Below are 21,817 nucleotides of genomic sequence, written 5' to 3'. Positions count from 1 at the left end.
GCCTTACTAACTATGTTACTATGTTACTATGTAAGTTTCTGGATTTATTTGGAGCGGTAAAAGACCAAGGGTTGCTAACGCCACACTGCAAAGAAAGAAAAAAAAAAAAAAATGGAGGCTTAAGTGTACCAAATATCATGAACTTGGACATTAAAAGATACATAAACGAAACAAAAAAGAAAAAGCAAAACCAACAACTACAAATGCCTAAACCAATAACCACTTTGCTTGAGGAACCCAAGAGTGAAATAAAATGGAAAACACGTAGTATATAAATATATATAAACTTTTTAATAACGACATTGATCTTAAAAAAACAACTATCATGACAAACGTGGCGAAAGATTTGAACTTTACTCAAGATTCAGAACAATTTGAAAAAACTATTTAATCAGTGTATAAATGCAATACATGCGCTACGCTGCATGAAACTTGTTATAAGCTGATCACAAGATGGTACTTTACCCCAGTTAGATTTAATAAAATCTTTCCAGCACAGTCACCATTGTGCTGGAGGGAATGCGGGGAAAAATGGGAGACATCAAGCATATCTTTTAGGAATGTACCTCGATTAAAGAAACATGGAATAAAGTGGAACACCTGATACAACAGATTGCACACAATAATATAAGACTCTCTCCACAATTAACAGTTCTAACAATAGGGATAAATGATATACCAAAAGAAAATATCTATATAGTCTCACATATAATAATGGTAACAAATCATTTATTTGCATCCCATTGGAAAAGGAAAGACCCTCCAAAAATAGAGGACATCATAGAAAGAATACCTACACATAATGTGTACGAATTTAACAACGCCGCTCAAAAATTGGGCCCCCTGGAATAAAGAATTGACAACACCATTCACTTAGTCCCCTCTAATTACCGGAGAGAAGGAAAGAGAAAGGGGGAAAAAAAAGGAAAAAAAAGAAAATCAGTATGAGAAGTCCTCGGGTGGCTGACAACGATCCCTCCTTTGCAATGGGAGAATTAACAATTACTAAAGAAATGTAGGCTTGGAAAACAAGAATTTGTTTTATTAAACATATTTAGAAGTAAATATATTGTGTATTATTTTTGGATATAATATTTTTTTTTTGAGAAAATGGACTATACAGCATTTACTCCTCTTTTTACCCTAGATTTGGATATACCCATTCCTTTACCCTTCTAATCCCCCTCCTTGCCCTCTCCCCTGCCAATAATAATAATAATAATAATAATCTTTATATAGCGCCAACATATTCCGCAGCGCTTTACAGCTTAACAGTTTCAAACACATCAGTCATAAGTAATAACGTTAGCAATACAATAATTAAAGCAAAATAAGAGGACCCTGCTCATGAGAGCTTACAATCTACAATGAGGTGGGGGAGATACAAAGTACAGGTGTGTATTTACAATGATGTATTTACAATGATGGTCCAGCCATCTTCAGGGGGTGGGGGATAGATGGAGATGGTGAATTGGCTACACACGCGCCCTTACACATAAAATGACTTTGATTAGGGAACGTGATAGGCCACTCTGAACAAATGTGTTTTGAGGGAGCGCCTAAAACTATGCAAATTGTGGATGGTCCTAATATCTTGGGGTAGAGCATTCCAGAGGATTGGCGCAGCGTGGGAGAAGTCTTGGAGTCGGGAGTGGGAGGTACGGATTAGTGTAGAGGTTAATTGAAAATCATTTGCAGAGCGCAGAGGTCGGTTAGGCCGATAGACAGAAATGAGGGAGGAGATGTAAGGGGGTGCTGCACTGTGGAGAGCTTTGTGGGTGAGAACAAGAACTTTGAATTGTATCCTGTAATGAATGGACAGCCAGTGTAACAACTGGCGAAGAGCGGATACATCTGAGTAATGATTAGCCAGATGGACGACACTGGCTGCTGTATTAAGGATGGACTGGAGAGGGGAAAGTCGAGTAAGGGGGAGGCCAATTAATAGAGCATTACAGTAGTCCAGGCGGGAGTGGATCAGGGCGACAGTGAGGGTTTTTGTTGTTCCTTCTCCCATTACAATAAGATGTCTTAAGTATAGTAAAATATTGAGAGAAGATATACTTAAAAGATAGAAGTGATATACCACATGCACAGCTTGTTATTGTTGTTAAAAAAAAAAAAAAAATTGTTTTTTTTTTTCTTTTTGGAAAAATAAATAAAAATCTATTGAAACACAAAAATTGCCAAATCGAAGATAAGTTGAATGTAAGTTGTAGTCACAAGTGACTTGCACTGAGGTCTATGGTAAGAGTCATGTGCGACTTGCGACCATTGACTGAAATTCCAATCATTTAGAAACTCTGTGCCTCAGGTTGCAACACGTGACCATGGGAAATCATCAGATGCATTGCTGCAATTTCAGTGTCATGCAGCATGTCACCATGTAGCCTTAAAAAAATGGGTTCCATGTGTGGGTATTAATTATTTCACTATTGTTTAGCATGTCACAAACATATGTCAATTTTAAGAACATTACGTAGATAGTGGAGACAAGTTTTAGCATTAGACCCACAGTATGCCAAACATGATTTAAAATAACTCCAAGTTCAAGTATAATTTATCGCTATATTTAGTAATTTTCCATGGCTGACCTTGGCTTGTAATTTCATAATATACTTTACAAGCCTATACTCTTAGGCAGTGACAAGGCAGCACAGGCAGTGCTTTACTGGCGGCAGTCATTGTACGCATTGATCTTATAGACCATGCAGTTCATCCACTTCTATTTGGGCGAATGATTAAACACTGTATGTCGTTTTATTTAATCTCCTAGAAGCCGAAGATCCTGTCTCCAGAAACAGATGATGAAATGACACCAGCCGCCCCTCAGCCACCTTCGCATGCAGTGCCAATTGGAAGGCCTAGTCGAACTCGGACACGCTTATTGATAGCTACAACTCATGGAAATATTTTCTCTGATTCTGGAATTCACCAAGTTGAGGGTATGTATGCATTTTATTTTTAATTTCTAACAATAAATTGATTATTTAAAGAGGACTTTTCACTAAATTTGAACTGGACTCATGATGAAATGGTGGCTGCAGAGCTGAATAAAACAGTTCTGTTGTTTTCTAATTGAACCTCTCTTTATATTAGAGATATTTGCAATCATTGTATTTGGTACCTAAAGAGTGAACTGTGATTACTCCCACTTGGATTTAAAAGTTGTTTTTACTTGGGTCATATATGTTTTCCCCCTTAGGCTACTTTCACACTAGCGTCGGGCTCGGCCCATCGCGGTTCGTCGGGCCGAGGTTCCCGACACTAGCGTTTTCTCCGCCGCACAACGGGGGCAGCGGATGCATTTTTCCAGCGCATCCGCTGCCCCATTGTGAGGTGCGGGGAGGTGGGGGCGGAGTTCCGGCCGCACATGCGCGGTCGGAAAAAGCGGACCGTCGGGAGCAAAAAACGTTACATGTAACGTTTTTTGCTCCCGACGGTCCGCCACAGCACGGCGCAACCGTCGCACGACGGTTGCGACGTGTGTCATTGCGTCGCAAATGCGTCGCTAATGTTAGTCAATGCAGAAAAAACGCATCCTGCAAGCACTTTTGCAGGATGCGTTTTTTCGGCAAAACGACGCATTGCGACGTAATGCAGTTAACGCCAGAGTGAAAGTAGCCTCAATATCCAGTCCATGCATATATTAACACTTCATTTACATGTTAAGAAAACTGTGGATTTCTCTGAAATAAGACATTGTATCGTTGATATCAAGGTATCATTTTATTCAGCTTCCTATGACCTACATGGTCTACATAGACAGCTTAGAGCTGATCCTACTGACAGATTCCCTTAAGCATCTTTCAGATATGCTCACTGTGAAAAGAGGGGCAGCACAGCTAGGTTTAGGTGTGTCACATTGCAAACCCTTCTAGCAGCTCTCTTCCTCTCATAACCAAGTCACCACTGCTGTACTGCCCCTGCCCCCACACTGCCGGTCCAGAGATGTCAGTAATGACACTTATGCCTATGGTGGTCAGCTTGTATAGATTAGGGTGTAATTATATCTCAAACAGGGGTAGCCCAGAACAGACTGGTTACACCTTTATAAGACACTAGATGGTGGCCCGATTCTAACGCATCGGGTATTCTAGAATATGCATGTCCACGTAGTATATTGCACAGCCCACGTAGTATATTGCACAGCCCACGTAGTATATTGCACAGCCCACGTAGTATATTGCCCAGTGACGTAGTATACAGCACAGAGCCACGTAGTATATTGCCCAGTTACGTAGTATATTGCCCGGTTACGAAGTATACAGCACAGAGCCACGTAGTATATTGCCCAGCGACGTAGTATATTGCCCAGTGACGTAGTATATTGCCCAGTGACGTAGTATACAGCACAGAGCCACGTATATTGCCCAGTGACGTAGTATACAGCATAGAGCCACGTAGTATATTGCACAGCCACATAGTATATTGCCCAGCCACGTAGTATATTGCCCAATGATGTAGTATATTGCATAGCGACGTAGTATACAGCACAGTGCCACGTAGTATATTGCCCAGCCACGTAGTATATTGCCCAGTGACGTAGTCTACAGCACAGAGCTACGTAGTATATTGCCCAGTGACGTAGTATATTGCACAGCGACGTAGTATATTGCCCAGCCATCTAGTATATTGCCCAGTGACGTAGTATATTGCCCAGTGACGTAGTATACAGCACAGAGCCACGTAGTATATTGCACAGCGATGTAATATACAGCACAGAGCCACGTAGTATATTGCCCAGTGACGTAGTATATTGCCCAGTGACGTAGTATATTGCCCAGTGACGTAGTATACAGCACAGAGCGACGTAGTATATTGCACAGCGATGTAGTATAGAGCACAGAGCCACGTAGTATATTGCCCAGCCACGTAGTAGATTGCCCAGCCACGTAGTAGATTGCCCAGCTACGTATGTCACAGGTTAAAAAATAAAAAATAAACATACTCACCTTCCGATCCGAGGGCCCATTGTAGTTCTAACATACTCACCATACTTGTAGTTCTGTTGCCTGTGCGCGGTACAGGCGGCAGGTTCCGGTCCCAGGGTGTGATGACGTCGTGGTCACATGACCGTGACGTCATGGCAGGTCCTTCTGCCATACGATCCTTGATACCGGAACTTGCCGCTTGCACAGAGCGGTTACCGGAGGGTGGCGAGCAACGGGAAAGGCGGCGGAAGGTGAGTATATAATGATTTTTTATTTTTGTTTATTATTTTTAACATTAGATCCTTTTACTATTGACGCTGCATAGGCAGCCTCAATAGTAAAAACTTGGTCACACAGGGTTAATAGCGGCGGTAACGGAGTGAGTTACCCGCGGCATAACGCGGTCCGTTACCGCTGGCATTAACCCTGTGTGAGCCGTGACTGCGGGGAGTATGGAGCGGCCGACCGGCACTGACTGCAGGGGAGTAAGGAGGGACTAATCGGACTGTGCCCGTCGCTGATTGGTCGCGGCAGCCATGACAGGCGGCTGGCTAGACCAATCAGCGAATGAATAACCGTTACAGAAGTTGAGGACAGACAGACGGAAGTACCCCTTAGACAATTATATATATATATATAGCATTATTTTGGATTAGCTCATTCAATCTTTCGAGGTCTTTTTATTCAGTGAATTAAAACACTCTTGTTTGCAGGCTGCAAACCTGTACATAGCTAGTTCTACTCTCAGCCAAGAAATGTATGTAATCCATGCCAGGAAAAAGCTATAGGGATCACATTGGAGGAGCTGCAATCATGACCAGGCCCTAGAATGCAGGGAGCCTGTAGCCCTCTGTGGCACTCCAGGAACTTGAAGTCCTGATGCTGGCCATACACATAGTTTCTTTGTCTCTCTGTGCTGTTTGATGTCTAGCAACAATCTTCCTCTCCAGCTTGTCTTTGCTGAGGTGCTTCTGATTAGCAGCACAGGCCCTGATAGGACAACACATTGGCCTACAACGATGGTGGTAAAATTTCTTTGTTATTACCTGCGTTTATTTGTGTAAAAAAAATGGAAAATTGGCAAAAATGTAGAAAATTTTCAAACTTTTAATTTTTATGCTCTTAAATCAGAGAATCATGTCACACAAAATAGTTAATAACATTTCCCACATGTCTGCTTTACATCAGCACAATTTTTGAAATATAATTTTTTTTGTTAGGAAGTTAAAAGGGTTAAAAGTCGACCAGCAATTTCTAATTTTTACAACAAAATTTGCAAAACCATTTGTTTTAGGGACCACATTGCATTTGAAGTGACTTTGAGGGGCCTATGTGACAGAAAATACCCAAAAGTGACACCATTCCAAAAACTGCACCCCTCAAGGTGCTCAAAACCACATTCATAAAGTTTATTAACCCTTCAGGCGCGTCATAGAAACTTTTGGAACGTGGAAGGAAAGTATAAACATTTACAGTACTTTTCTTTCACAAAAATTTTCCTTCAGACTTGTGTGTGTGTGTGTATATATATATATATATATAATATATTTTTTTTTTTTTTACTTTCGCATTGGTAACAGGAGAAAATGGACCATACAGTTGTGCAATTTCTCCCGAGTCTCTCCGTATGGCTAAGTAGTACTGTACAGCCACATATGGGGTATTGCCACGTTCAGTAGAAATTGTGGGACAAATTTTGGTGCCATTTTTCACCCATTTCCCAATATAAAAATGTAAAACTTGGAGCTAACCCACAATCTTGGTGGTAAAAATGTGAATTATTTTATCTTTACTGCCCAATGGTATAAAGTGTGTGACACACCTGTGGTGTCAATATAATCACTGCACCCTAGATGAATTCTTTGAGAGATTTAGTTTGTAAAATGGGGTCACTTATGGGAGGTTCTGCTGTGTTGGCATCTCAGGGTCTCTGCTAATGTAACATGGCACCCTCAAACAAGTGCAGCAAAATCTACACTGTAATATGGTGTTTTGTTCCTTCTGAGCTTTGCACTATGCCGCAAAAGTAATTGTCGATGACATATGGGGTATCTGTGAACTCAGGACAAATTGCAAAACAACTTTGTGGTCTAATTTCTCCTGTTACCCTTGGGAAAATAAAAATGTGGGGGCGAAAATATCATTTTTGTGGAAAAAATATTTTTTATTTTCACGGCTCTACGTTATAATCTTCTGTGAAGCACTTGGGAGTTCAAAGTGCTCACCACACATCTAGATAAGTTCCCTAAGGGGTCTAGTTTCCAAAATGGTATCACTTGTGGGGGGTTTCCACTGTTTAGGCACATCAGGGGCTCTCCAAACGCGACATGGCATCCGATCTCAATTCCAGCCAATTCTGCATTGAAAAAGTCAAACGGTGCTCCTTCCCTTCCGAGCTCTGCCGTGCACCCAAACAGTGGTTTACCCCTACATATGGGGTATCGGCGTATTCAGGAGAAATTGCACAACAACTTTTATGGTTCATTTTCTCTTTTTACACTTGTGAAAATAAAAAAAACTTGGTTCTGTAGTAAAATGTTTGTGAAAAAAGTTTAAGGGAATCTGTCACCTACTTTTTCGTTTATAAGCTGTGGCTACCGCCATTAGGGGCTTATCTACAGCATTCTGTAATGCTGTAGATAAGCCCCCGATGTAACCTGAAAAATAACAAAAACAAGTTAGAGTATACTCACCTGGGGTGCGGTCTGGTGCCGTCCGGTCCAATGGGTGTTGCGGTTCGGATCCGGTGCCTCCCATCTTCATGCGATGACGTCCTCTTCCTTGCTTCTGTCTCGGCTCATGCGCAGGTATACTTTATCTGCCCTGTTGAGGGCAGACCAAAGTACTGCAGTGCGCAGGCAGTGGGAAAGGTCCGAGAGGCCCAGCGCCTGCGCACTGCAGTACATTACGCTGCCCTCAACAGGGCAGATAAAGTACGCCTGCTCAGCAGCCGCGACAGAAGCAAGGAGGAGGATGTCATCGCATGAAGATGGGAGGCGCCGGACCGCCCCCCCCAGGTGAGTATAATATAACTTGTTTTTCTTATCTTTCAGGTTACGTTAGGGGGCTTATCTACAGCATTACAGAATGCTATAGATAAGCCCCTGATGGCGGTGGCCGAAGCTTATATACGAAAAAGTAGGTGCCAGATTCCCTTTAAATGTTAATTTTTTCCTTCCGCATTGCTTCAGTTCCTGTGAAGCACGTAAAGGGTTAATAAACTTCTTGAATGTGGTTTTGAACACCTTGAGGGGTGCAGTTTTTAGAATGGTGCCACTTTTGGGTATTTTCAGTTGTGTACACCCCTCAAAGTGACTTGAAATGTGATGTGGTCCCTTAAAAAAAAAAAAAAAAAAAGATTTTGTTGTAAAAAATGAGAAATCACTTGTCAACTTTTAACCCTTATAACGTCCTAACAAAAAAAAAAATGTCCAAAATTGTGCTGATTTAAAGAAGACATGAGGGAAATGTTATTTCTTAACTATCTTGTGTGACACCGCTCTCTGATTTAAGGGCATGCAAATTAAAAGTTTGAAAATTGCTAAATTTTAAACATTTTCGCTATATTTCAGTTTTTTTCATAAATAAACGCAAGTCCTATCAAATAAATTTTACAACCATCATGAAGTACAATACGTCGCAAAAAAACATTCTCAGAATCAGTGGGATCCGTTGAAGCGTTCCAGAGTTATAACCTCATAAAGTGACAGTGGTCAGAATTGTAAAAATTGGCCCGATCATTAAGTAGCAAATTGGCTCTGTCACATCCAATTGTGGAAATTATTTTTCCAAGATCTATTTAAAGTCAACTTTTGTTTGTGGGAAAACCCTTTTAAGCCCCTGTTAGGCAACTTGAGCTAAATTAATCAGCCTCATAAATTTGTTTGCTACAATTCATTGTTCTAGAGACTCGGTTGTTCATCTTACAAAGCCGTACCTAGGCATGAGATAATTATTTGCACTTCCCAGCTGAGGTCAGTACTCCCCATTCTGTCGAACCGCTTATATGCCACAGGTGCTATAAAACATAACATCTAAGGGGTTAAGTGAACATATCTAGAGCAAACTCTGAAAGCGGCAGTTACAGGTGGGTGTTAGCTATATAATACAGCCGTGGCCTACCTTGCATGGGGTTAAATGTAGTTGACTTGATAAATCCTTATTCTAAAATGTTTTAATGTTTACCCATACAGGAAAGAATTTGAACATCTCAGTTATGAAGGAGGATCCCTCTGAAGAAGGCATAAATTCCCTTTCCCTAAATAACCTCGCAGCCCAACTTGACTACAATATTTACATTCACCCAAAAGCCCAAGGAAGAGCTGAAGAGCCATCACCCACACAAAATAACAAGAAGAGCCGGTTTGTGTTCTGCAAATTATTTCTGTTGTACTCGGTATTGGGTTAATTTAGTGCATGTTGTACTCTTCATCACAGGATCCCGATGGGGGATCGACACCTGAAATGGTTGGGGGTTAGGGTTATCTATAATCCTGACCATTAACCTGATAGATTCCATGGTAAGTAGTAACTGAAGATCTGAGTGGTTCGAGAGAGGGAACTCCCTCCAGCTAAACAAAAAAAAATACAAAAAATTACACAGCTCCATCAATAGAAAAAATGAAAAAAGTTTCTGGCAGCAGAAAAAAAAAATTGAGACAAAACTACCAGCAACACTGAGAAACAATAGGAGACTTAAATATTTAAAACTGGTGCCAAAGCGTTCAAGAGCCTCCCATTGGCTGTGGTCACAGTCAGTCTTATTCATATTGTATTAAATACAGTAAAGGAAAGGTGTTGGAAAAATCAAATGAAAAATATAATAAAATAGAAAAAAACTGTGTTTATTTACTTTTCGTAGTAAAAAATGTATGTATTATAATTAGTGATGAGCGAACGTGCTCGCCACTACTCGGTACTCGCCTGAGTATCACTGTGCTCGGTGTACTCGGCGAGCACCGAGTATTTCCGGGTTTATTCAGCGGGAGCTTGGGTCTCCACCCTGCAATTCTGGCGCTCTTTATAGCGCCAATGACAATGCAGGGATTGGCTGCCATTCACTGTAATACCGCAGCCATCTTTGTTGTGGGATTACAGTGATTGGCTGGCCGCACAGCTTCATCAAGTCTATAAGAGACCTGACGCCGCCCTGCTCGCCGCATTCTGCTCCGGACTTAGCGAAGGTAGGGAGATTTGCTGCCGAGGTAGGGTCAGAATCGTCCTTTTAATAGTGTGGGTCTGCTAGTGTTCAGTCCACAAATCCTGAGAAACCAACAGTCCTTTTTAGGGCTAATTCGGGGGTCCTGAGATTGCAGTGCTTGGTAGGCAGGGGAGTCTATGTGCACATATCCACATCAGTGCAAGGCCTGCAGGCACTGTATGTGAGTATATAGCTCTCACTGCATACCTCCAAAAGCTCCATTACTGTCTGCTGCTGTTGCTTATTTTCTATATACCTAGCTGCAGTTATCCGTGGCAATTTTTTTTTCTCTGCTTATACCTGCTCATTTTATTCTAAAGGAATCCATAGCCCCCTTTTTTCTACAATTGTTTGCTTGGTCACGCTGCAGACTACAGCCAGGTCATTGTAATAGAACAGCGTGCAAAGCTTTGAATTTATTTATTTTTTTTGTCCCAGGCATTAGATGTGAGTGCGCCAAAAAAAATCTGTCCTTTTTTTTTGGTGCTATCTAATATTTTGTAGTGTCTTACAAAATTTTTGGACACCATTTTTCTGCCCCAAAAATCTGTAGCTGACCCAAAAATATTTAGCTACAGTTGTTATATTCATCACTGTGAGTTATACGCCATACGCATCGCATATCATTGCGCAAAATATCTTTCAATTTTAGTACTCCTTTTTTTTTTTCTTTGTTTTATGTCATAGCCAACTTGTTGACACAATTTTGTTGTGCCTAAAAAGAAAAAAATAAATAAATCAAGGCCACATTTAGATCAGTCTGTTATATCAGGCCTGGTGTATCTGGTATCATTTATTGGCAGGCATACGTTGCATAGTTCTGTCTGCTAGCCTTGTTCTACTCATATTTTTTTTATTTTTTTCTAAAATTATCAGCAAACATAAATTTTTTTTTTATAAAGTCTGTTATCTCAGGCTGGGGCCTGGTGTATCTGTGGTGGATAAATCTTTGCTTAGCAGGCATACTGACCACATAATTTTTCTACCGATAAATCCATTTGTATTGAGGTTTTCAAATATTTCAGTAGTCAATTTAAAATGAGCAAGGCAAGGGACAGGGAAGTGGACGTGAAGCTGATGGTGCATGCAGAGGATGAGGCCGTGGCCAAGCTGAAAGTGGGCCACAGCAAAGACCCACATCTTCGCGCTCGACCTTCCTGTCCCAGTTTCTAGGGGACCGCAGCACTCCACTATTGAAGCCAGAGTGTGAACCGGTTCTTGGTTGGAGAGCGGATAATGCTTCCAGTCACTTAGCCACCACCACCACCATGTCTTCCACACGGTCAAGTCTGAGTAGCTGTGATTGTTGACCGGATATTACTCACCCTGATCCTCCTTCCTCCCACCATGCCGAGTGCCCTGAGACAACTGATCCCACACTTGGACACTCCGAAGAGCTGTTCCGTTTTCCCTTCAAAGATTCTGGACTCTCGGCCGGTCAACTTGAAGTGGGGCCAGATGAGATCGCATGTAGCGATGCCCAAACATTTGAACAGCCATGGTCACACAAAGGCGATGGTGGGAAAGTGTCACAAGAGGTGGACGATGATGAGACACAATTGCCAGAAAGCCAGGAGGAGGAGCAGGGTGCGGATGTGGAAGACGAGGTGGTGGATGACATAGTGACTGACCCTACCTGGCAGGAGGACATGCAGAGTGAGGACAGCAGCACACATGGGGAAGGAGGCATATCACCCCAACAGGCAGGAAGAAGCAGTGTGGTGGCCGCAGACAGAAGGCGTGCATCCGTTCCCCGTAACACCAACATGATGGAAGTTGCCATTCCAACTGTTAGATCTTCCCAAGTCTGGTTATTTTTTTAAAGACTCTGCCGATAACCCCAAACAGGCCATTTGCAGCACTTGCCATACCTGCATCAGCAGGGGTAGCAAAACTACCAGCCTGACCACCACCAGCATGATCAGGCACATGGCAGCAAAGCACCCGACTTTGTGAGCCGAAACCTAGGCTCCAGGAACACTGTCTGCAGGTGACAACACTGCTTCTTCCACTGTTTTGCGTAGAAGCCTATCCCCAGTTCACCGTGCATGTGAAGATGCCTCGGGCCCTGCACCTGTTGTTGTCCACAGTCAACCAGCACCATCATCAAGCCAGTCCATGTCCTTGTCCCAGACCAGCCTTCAGTTGTCTATGTCCTCAGTACTTAATTTGAACGTTTCTTGTCTGCTTGCGCTAGAAATGCTGCCTTTTAGGCTCGTTGAGACAGAAGCTTTCCACAACCTGATGGCAGCGGCCGCCCAAGGTACTCGGTCCCCAGTTGCCACTATTTCTCCCGGTGTGCTGTCCCCGCATTACACCAGTATGTGTCCCACAACATTACCTGTGCCCTCAACAATGCTGTTACTGGGAAAGTCCACCCAGCCACGCACACGTGGACAAGTGCTTGTGGGCGGGGACGGCACACTGGGTTAAAATAGTGGAATCCAGGACCCAGTCGGACCTTGGGATGGAACACATCCTCCACGGCCCTACGTGAATCAGGGTTGCCCCCACAGTCTACAGCTCCTGCACCACCTCCTCCTCCTCTTCAGACTCCATCTCTGAAATCAGCACATCAGTCAGAAGCTGGAAGCACTGCCTCAGTCAAGCGGCAACAGGCTGTGCTTAAGCTAATCTGCATAGGTGACAAACTGCACAATGCAGAAGAGTTATGGACAGCGGTGAAAGAGCAGTCAGATATTTGGATGACACCGCTGAACCTACAGCCAGGCATGGTCGTGTTGGACAATGGCCGGAACACCTGGTGGCGGCTCTGAGGCAAGATGAGCTCACACATGTACCTTGCCTGGCCCATGTTCTTAACCTCGTGGTTCAACGTTTTCTGAAAAGCTACCCGGGGCTGCCGGATCTGATAGTGAAAGTACGCCGTCTGTCTGCCCATTTTAGAAAGTCAGCTACACCTTAAGCCGCTCTTGCCGTGCTTCAGCAGCGTTTGAAGCTTCCGGCTCACCGACTGCATATGTTGGAAAGGATTTGTGAGCAGAAGAGGGCAGTTGTTGACTACCAGCATGAACAAGGCCGTCGATATTCAGTTCAGACTCCACACATAAGACCTCAGGAGTGGACATGGATGTCAGACATATGTACCATCCTCCAGAACTTTGAGGACTGCACCATGATGGTGAGCAGCGATTACATCATAATTAGCGTCACCATCCCGCTTCTCAGCATTCTGAAACCTCTCTGCTCACAATTAAAGAGGATGCATTGCAGGCAGAGCACGAGGACATGGCGCAAGGAACTATACAGGGTGATTACACTCAGCCCAGCTTCCTGTCGTCGCAACGTGGATTGGTAGACAATTAGGAGGAGGAGGAAGAACAGGAGCTACTTTCATGCGTTATAGATGGTACTACAAGCTCAGCTGTCATACAGTCTGTTCAGCGGGAATTGCCTGAGTAGGAGGAGGACAGCATGGTCAGTCGTCCTGTTGGTGAGGAAACGGAAGTCTTACCTGTTAGCAGTCTGGCCCGCATGACTGACTTTGTTGCGCTGCTTTTCCCGTGACCCTCGCATTATTAAAATTTTCGGTGACACTCATTACTGGTTGGTGACACTTCTAGACCCACGCTACAAGGAGAACTTTCAATCTCTTCTTCCAGAGGCAGACAGGTGTACAAAAATGTTGCTGTACCAGAGGGCACTTGTAGCGGAATTACTGAAAAAATTCCCATGTGAGAACGCTGGCAGCAGACGTCAGCTTGTTGTACAACCAAGTAGTCCAAGCGAAAAAGACAGAAGTACAATCCAGCTCAGGCAGAGAAACAATGGCAAAGCTCTCAGACCCTCCCATCATGCCGGCACAAGAAGTGCAATGTTTGGGAAGATGCTGAGGGAGTACCTTGCAGATCGTACAAACGTCCTCCGTGATTCCTCTGTGCTTTTTAATTATTGGGTATTCAAGCTGGACACGTGGCATGAACTGGCTCTCTACACCTTGGAGGTCCTGGGGAAATGTTTGTCAGCCCATGCACTGCTTGTATGGGCATTACAAGTCTAGGGGGCACACTCCTTTACATTGGGCCTAGTTTGTAATGAGGCCTTCATCAATGTCTCCTCATTTTCCACCACTATATCACCAGGGTTAATGTGTTCTGTGCTGCTAAAGGCAGTCCAATTTTTTTGGCAAGGGTGTCTATGATGCCCATAGTATAATTTTTAAAATATTTACCCCCCCCCCCCATGGGGAAATGATTGTCATCCCATGCACTTCGTGAATGGGCATTACAAGTCTAGGAGACACGCTCCTTAACATTGGGCCTAGTGTTTAATAATGACTTCCTCCACATATCCTCGTTCTTTGCCACTAGAACAGCATGGTGAACGTGTTGTATACTTCTACAACCATTCAATTTTTGGGCAAGGGTGTCTATGATCCCCAGAAATATTTTTTTTAATAATCTACCCCCCAGGGGGAAATGTTTGTCAGCCCATGCACTTAGTGTATGGGCATTATGAGTCTAGGAGACCCACTCGTTTGTAATGGGAAAAAATTTTTATGAGGCCCTCCTCCATGATTCTTCCAAGCGGGATTGTGTTGCATGCAAATTTGGGTCAAGGCGGCCCTTGCATTCAATGCATAAGGAAACAGTATGGCATGACCAACAAGAATGTAAAGTGGGTTTTCCTGTGGCCATCCAGTACCTGGGTTCAAAGGCTTATTGGGGTGCATATGACTTGGCAGCATTTTATTTTTCATTTCATTTTCCAACTCCATCCCTAACATATTTTTTCCATTTTCCTTCGCTCACTTTTTTCCTTTTTTTTTTTTTTTATTTTTTTTTACTTTTTTCACATTTTCTTTTACTTTATGTAATAGAATGTGAACAAAGACTCTTACTATACACACCCATTTGGCGTCTCTCGACTTCCTTTGCGCCACTTTTAAATATTTAAACCTCCTTTTGCTTGTCCATATTTATTGTAGTTTTATCTTGAAAAAGACGCTGGTAGAGCTCTGAAACACGTTGATAAATAAACTACATATATACATTTGCACTACTATCTTGTGTAACGAGTCATATATATCCAGCAGTGCAGCAATTCTTCCATGGACGTCCCTATACATTTTCTTGTAGCGAGTCTGGCACATTCTTCATTTGCCTTTCACCACTGCTGGAAATGTACATTGGTCATGGACTGGCATAAAGTTCTGTTCTAATTTATGCCATTTTTGTGGCATAACTTGAGATAAATTTTGAAGGGCATGCTTGACTATGTTTTCTCTTGGCACAGCTCTGCTATTTTTCAAAAAGTTAGGAGGAGCTAGCTGATACTGGCATAAAAACGTTAACAGCTACAAAACTGTAGCCAACTACAAGTCGTCCAAATATTTTACAACTTTTCAAGTAGTTTTACGCCAGAGAATTGGCCTAAACTGCCTGATGGATAATGAGTTTTCGGCTTTATATGAGCTATCTACAGGGAATCTGTCAGTAGGTAATAGAGTGGTAGAGACACTGATTCTAACAATGTTACTTAATGGGCTGCTATGTGTAGGTTTTATAAAATCGTGTTATCGGCAGGAGATTATTACTAGAGAACTACTTAGTCTGCTGTCAGGTAGCCTAACCATGCTCTTACCACTGATTGGCAGCCTATGCACTGCACAGTGTACATAGAAAGCAACCAATCAGTGGAGTGGGCGGGGTTATATAAAGCTCAGCATTCCGAGAACTTCTAGATCTACCCCAGATAAATGTGTAATCAAAACTGCAACACCAAATAAAGTAAGTTGTGCATCACTGGAATCAAGATCTCTGCCCCTACGTCATGCTGCTCTCAGCAAAAATATGGTGACAGATTTCCTTTAATAAGGTTGCAACATTGTTTGCTCAACTTGGAAGGTGTACAAAATCTTGTGCCATTTCACGTTTTCATGCCAGTCTTGGCCAGCTACACCAAGAGTGGGCGGAACATTTACATGCTTTGTTTACTAACCCAAGTAAAAGTCTTGGAAAGTTTCGCCTCTTTAATGGTGGTGTAGCTTACTCCAGAAATATACTCTAGTCCCCGACTGGAGTACATTTCTGGCAGTAACGCACACCTGTTAACAGATGAGCCTAATTCATTAACCGGTTGTGTATTTTAACCAGCAGTGGGTGATAAATCCAGAAGCAGTGACGTGTTTCTATTATACTTTTCCTCTGATTGTTCCACTCCTGGTTTTGACTTACAAATACTGATGTAAAGTACTGACCAAATATTGGACATGTGAACATGGCATTAGTCTCTTCACCTGAAATCAAGGCTGTAGAACAAAGCGTTTTGGAAAGCAATGTTAACCCCTTTCTGTCATTGGACGTACTATTCCGTCCATGTGGGGTGGGCCCTACTTCCCAAGGACGGAATAGTACGTCCAGCACGATCGGCCGCGCTCACGGGGGGAGCGCGTCCGATCGCGGCCGGGTGTCAGCTGACTATCGCAGCTGACATCCGGCACTATGTGCCAGGAGCAGTCACGGACCGCCCCCGGCACATTAACCCCCGGCACACCGCGATCAAACATGATCGCAGTGTACCGGCGGTATAGGGAAGCATCGCGCAGGGAGGGGGCTCCCTGCGTGCTTCCCTGAGACCCCCGGAGCAACACGATGTGATCGCGTTGCTCCGAGGGTCTCCTACCTCCTTCCTCGCTGCAGGTCCCGGATCCAAGATGGCCGCGGCATCCGGGTCCTGCAGGGAGGGAGGTGGCTTACCGAGTGTCTGCTCAGTTCAGACGCTGGTAAGCCTGCAGCCCTGCACAGCAGATCGCAGATCTGACAGAGCGCTGTGCACACTGTCAGATCAACGATCTGTGATGTCCCCCCCTGGGACAAAGTAAAAAAGTTAAAAAAAAATTCTCCACGTGTGTAAAAAAAAAAAAAAAAAAAAACCTAAATAAATAAATAAAAAAAAATTATTCCCATAAATACATTTCTTTATCTAAATAAAAAAAAAATCAAACAATAAAAGTACACATATTTAGTATCGCCGCGTCCGTAACGACCCCACCTATAAAACTACATAACTAGTTAACCCCTTCAGTGAACACCGTAAAAAAAAAAAAAAAAAAAAAAACGAGGCAAAAAACAACGCTTTATTCTCATACCGCCAATCAAAAAGTGGAATAACACGCGATCAAAAAGACAGATATAAATAACCATGGTACCGCTGAAAACGTCATCTTGTCCCGCAAAAAATACATACATACACCATCATCAGCGAAAAAATAAAAAAGTTATAGTCCTCAGAATAAAGCGATGCCAAAATAATTATTTTTTCTATAAAATAGCTTTTATCGTATAAAAGCGCCAAAACATAAAAAAATGATGTAAATGAGATATCGCTGTAATCGTACTGACCCGAAGAATAAAACTGCTTTATCAATTTTACCAAACGCGGAACGGTATAAACGCCTCCCCCAAAAGAAATTAATGGATAGCTGGTTTTTGGTCATTCTGCCTCACGAAAATCGGAATAAAAAGCAATCAAAAAATCTCCCCTGCCCGAACCGAACCCGATGTTACCAATAAAAACGTCAACTCGTCCCGCAAAAAACAAGACCTCACATGACTCTGTGGACTCAAATATTCAAAAATTATAGCTCTCAAAATGTGGTAACGCAAAAAATATTTTTTGCAATAAAAAGCGTCTTTCAGTGTGTGACGGCTGCCAATCATAAAAATCCGCTAAATAACCCGCTATAAAAGTAAATCAAACCCCCCTTCATCACCCGCTTAGGCTACGTTCACATTTGCGTTGTGCGCAGCAGCGTCGGCGACGCAACACACAACGCAGGAACACCGCATGCACAACGCTGCGTTTTGCGATGCATGCGTCCTTTTTTTGCTTGATTTTGTACGCACAAAAAATGCAACTTGCTGCGTCCTCTGCGCCATGACGCGTGCGCCGCAGTGACGCATGCGTCAAAAAACGCAAGTGCAACGCATGTCCATGCGCCCCCATGTTAAATATAGGGGCGTATGACGCATGCGGCGATGCTGCGGCGCCCGACGCTGCGGCGCAGAACGCTAATGTGAACGTAGCCTTAGTTAGGGAAAAATTAAAAAAATTTAAAAAATGTATTTATTTCCATTTTCCCATTAGGGTTAGGGCTAGGGTTAGGGCTAGGGCTAGGGTTAGGGCTACATTTAGGGTTGGGGCTAAAGTTAGGGTTAGGGTTGGGGCTAAAGTTAGGGTTAGGGTTTGGATTACATTTACGGTTGGGAATAGGGTTGGGATTAGGGTTAGGGGTGTGTCTGGGTTAGAGGTGTGGTTAGGGTTACCGCTGGGATTAAGGTTAGGGGTGTGTGTGTGGATTAGGGTTTCAGTTATAATTGGGGGGTTTCCACTGTTTAGGCACATCAGGGGCTCTCCAAACATGACATGGCGTCTCATTTCAATTCCAGCCAATTCTGCGTTGAAAAAGTAAAACAGTGCTCTCCCGTGCGCCCAAACAGGGGTTTACCCCAACATATGGGGTATCAGCGTACTCGGAACACATTGGAGAACAACTTTCGGGGTCCAATTTCTCCTGTTACCATTGGGAAAATACAAAACTGGGGGCTAAAAAATAATTTTGGGGGGAAATTTTTTTTTTTTTTTATTTGCACGGCTCTGCGTTATAAACTGTAGTGAAACACTTAGGGGTTCAAATCTCTCACAACACATCTAGATGAGTTCCTTAGGGGGTCTACTTTCCAAAATGGTGTCACTTGTGTTTTTTTTTTACTGTTTAGGTACATTAGGGGCTCTGCAAACGCAATGTGACGCCTGCAGACCATTCCATCTAAGTCTGCATTCCAAATGGCGCTCCATCCCTTCCGAGCCCTCCCATGCGCCCAAACGGTGGTTCCCCCCCACATATGGGGTATCAGCGTACTCAGGACAAATTGGACAACAACTTTTGGGGTCCAATTTCTCCTGTTACCCTCGGGAAAATACAAAACTGGGGGCTAAAATATAATTTTTGTGGGAAAAAATTTTTGTTTTATTTTTACGGCTCTGCATTATAAATTTCTGTGAAGCACTTGGTGGGTCAAAGTGCTCACCACACATCTAGATAAGTTCCTTAGGGGGTCTACTTTCCAAAATGGTGTCACTTGTGGGGGGTTTCAATGTTTAGGCACATCAGTGGCTCTCCAAACGCAACATGGCGTCCCATCTCAATTCCTGTCAATTTTGCAGTGAAAAGTCAAACGGCGCTCCTTCCCTTCCGAGCTCTCCCATGCGCCCAAACAGTTGTTTACCCCCACATATGGGGTATCAGCGTACTCAGGACAAATTGTACAACAACTTTTGGGGTCCAATTTCTTCTCTTACCCTTGGGAAAATAAAAAATTAGGGGCGAAAAGATCATTTTTGTGAAAAAATATGATTTTTTATTTTTACGTTTCTGCATTATAAACTTCTGTGAAGCACTTGGTGGGTCAAAGTGCTCACCACACCTCTAGATAAGTTCCTTAGGGGGTCTACTTTCCAAAATGGTGTCACTTGTGCGGGGTTTCAATGTTTAGGCACATCAGTGGCTCTCCAAATGCAACATGGCGTCCCATCTCAATTCCAGTCAATTTTGCATTGAAAAGTCAAATGGCGCTCCTTCGCTTCCGAGCTCTGTCATGCGCCCAAACAGTGGTTTACCCCCACATATGGGGTATCGGCGTACTCAGGACAAATTGTTTAACATCTTTTGGGGTCCATTTTCTCCTGTTACCCTTGGTAAAATAAAACAAATTGGAGCTGAATTAAATTTTGTGTGAAAAAAAGTTAAATGTTCATTTTTATTTAAATATTCCAAAAATTCCTGTGAAACACCTGAAGGGTTAATAAACTTTTTGAATGTGGTTTTGAGCACCTTGAGGGGTGCAGTTTTTAGAATGGTGTCACACTTGGGTATTTTCTATCATATAGACCCCTCAAAATGACTTCAAATGAGATGTGGTCCCTAAGAAAAAATGGTGTTGTAAAAATGAGAAATTGCTGGTCAACTTTTAACCCTTATAACTCCCTAACAAAAAAAAATTTTGGTTCCAAAATGATGCTGATGTAAAGTAGACATGTGGGAAATGTTACTTATTAAGTATTTTGTGTGACATATCACTGTGATTTAATTGCATAAAAATTCAAATTTGGAAAATTGCGAAATTTTCAAAATTTTCACCAAATTTCCATTTTTTTCACAAATAAACGCAGGTAATATCAAAGAAATTTTACCACTATCATGAAGTACAATATGTCACGAGAAAACAGTGTCCGAATCACCGGGATCCGTTGAAGCGTTCCAGAGTTATAACCTCATAAAGGGACAGTGGTCAGAATTGTAAAAATTGGCCCGGTCCATAACGTGCAAACCACCCTTGGGGGTGAAGGGGTTAAAGATAACCTGACAGCAGGATTTTGTAATGTGAAGTAAAGACATGACTGTAATGGCGCTGTATGACTATGTTCACACGTTGCTTTTTAGGCTACGTTCACATTTGCTGTCAGCGCCGCAGCGTCGGGCGCCGCAGCGTCGCCGCATGCGTCATGCGCCCCTATATTTAACATGGGGGCGCATGGACATGCGTTGTGCTGCGTTTTGCGCCGCATGGCCGCAAGCGTTGGACGCAAGAAACGCTTCAAGTTGCATTTTTTTTGCGTCCAACTTTCGGCCAAAAAGGACGCATGCGGCGCAAAACGCAGCGTTTTAGCGTGCGTTTTGCCGCGTTTTTGTTTGCGTTGTGCGCTGCGAGGCCGATGCTGCGGCGCACAACGCAAATGTGAACGTAGCCTTAGCGGCATTTTTTTTCTGCAACCAAACCTGCTCTTCTGGCCGTAAAGGCTGCTTACAAAAAGTAGTTTTGCTGTGTTTTGATGTTGGTTATTTGTGTACTTTGTATACATTACATGTTTAGTAAAGTTAGTTTCATTCACCAAAAAGGCAGCAAAAGGACACCGTTTTGGTTTTTGCACTCTTATTGCTTTCTATGGTGAAAAATGCTGCAAAACTCTGAAAGAAGTGAAATGCTGCAGTTTTGAAAAAAGTTTAATCAAAACTTAGAATGATCCCAAAATACTTTGTGCTATATATTTGACATTTAAATCCCATCTGCCACTTCAATCTCTACATCTAAAGGAATGTGATCAGAAAAGCACAAGAACCATACATGTTTAGAAATTACTTCCAATTTTTATTAAATATACAATTCATTAAAATACAACAAACAGTATACATAAAGGGAAATGCCTCCAATGTGAGGAACACTGGTAGCTAAGGGCATCATTAAACACACATTTCATTAATCATGATATATAATTTCAACTTGTGGAGAATATGACTATATCCCATCTTTTTATGGAGCAAAGAGCCAAAAGCAGTTTAGCTAACAATTGGATTTGCAATTTAATGACCGGTGATCAAAACATTGTATCTAGCCCAAAACTACATCAATAAAAACATTGAAGTAAGGTGCAAAAAAACAAGCCCTCACATAGGTCCATTTCCCAAAAATGTAAAACGGTACGGCTCTCGGAAAATGGCGACACAAACAAAAATGTTTTTTTCCTTTTACAAATTTCTGAATATTTTTTTTCACCACTTAAATAAAATAACTGTTTTGTATCTGCGTACTCGTACTGACATGAAGAATCCTAAAACCAGGGCATTTTTAACCTAACATGAATGCAGTAAATAAAATGCCCA

At 42.7% G+C, this 21,817-nt stretch overlaps 1 protein-coding gene across 4 annotated transcripts in view; it reads left to right on the top strand.

Annotated features, from left to right (window-relative positions):
* Positions 1–21,817, top strand: part of ARMC2 (armadillo repeat containing 2) — a 193,542-nt gene that overhangs the window by 67,102 nt on the left and 104,623 nt on the right. For all 4 annotated transcript variants that reach the window (XM_077289590.1, XM_077289591.1, XM_077289589.1 and 1 more), the window contains exons 4-5: positions 2,777–2,945; positions 9,128–9,296. In XM_077289590.1, the coding sequence (XP_077145705.1) occupies positions 2,777–2,945; positions 9,128–9,296 (338 nt within the window). The remainder of the gene's footprint in view (positions 1–2,776; positions 2,946–9,127; positions 9,297–21,817) is intronic.

The sequence above is a fragment of the Ranitomeya variabilis genome, chromosome 2 (assembly GCF_051348905.1).
Source record: "Ranitomeya variabilis isolate aRanVar5 chromosome 2, aRanVar5.hap1, whole genome shotgun sequence".
Lineage (NCBI taxonomy): Eukaryota > Metazoa > Chordata > Amphibia > Anura > Dendrobatidae > Ranitomeya > Ranitomeya variabilis.
Note: the sequence above shows the minus strand (reverse complement) of the source record. Positions and strands in the feature narration are given on the sequence as shown.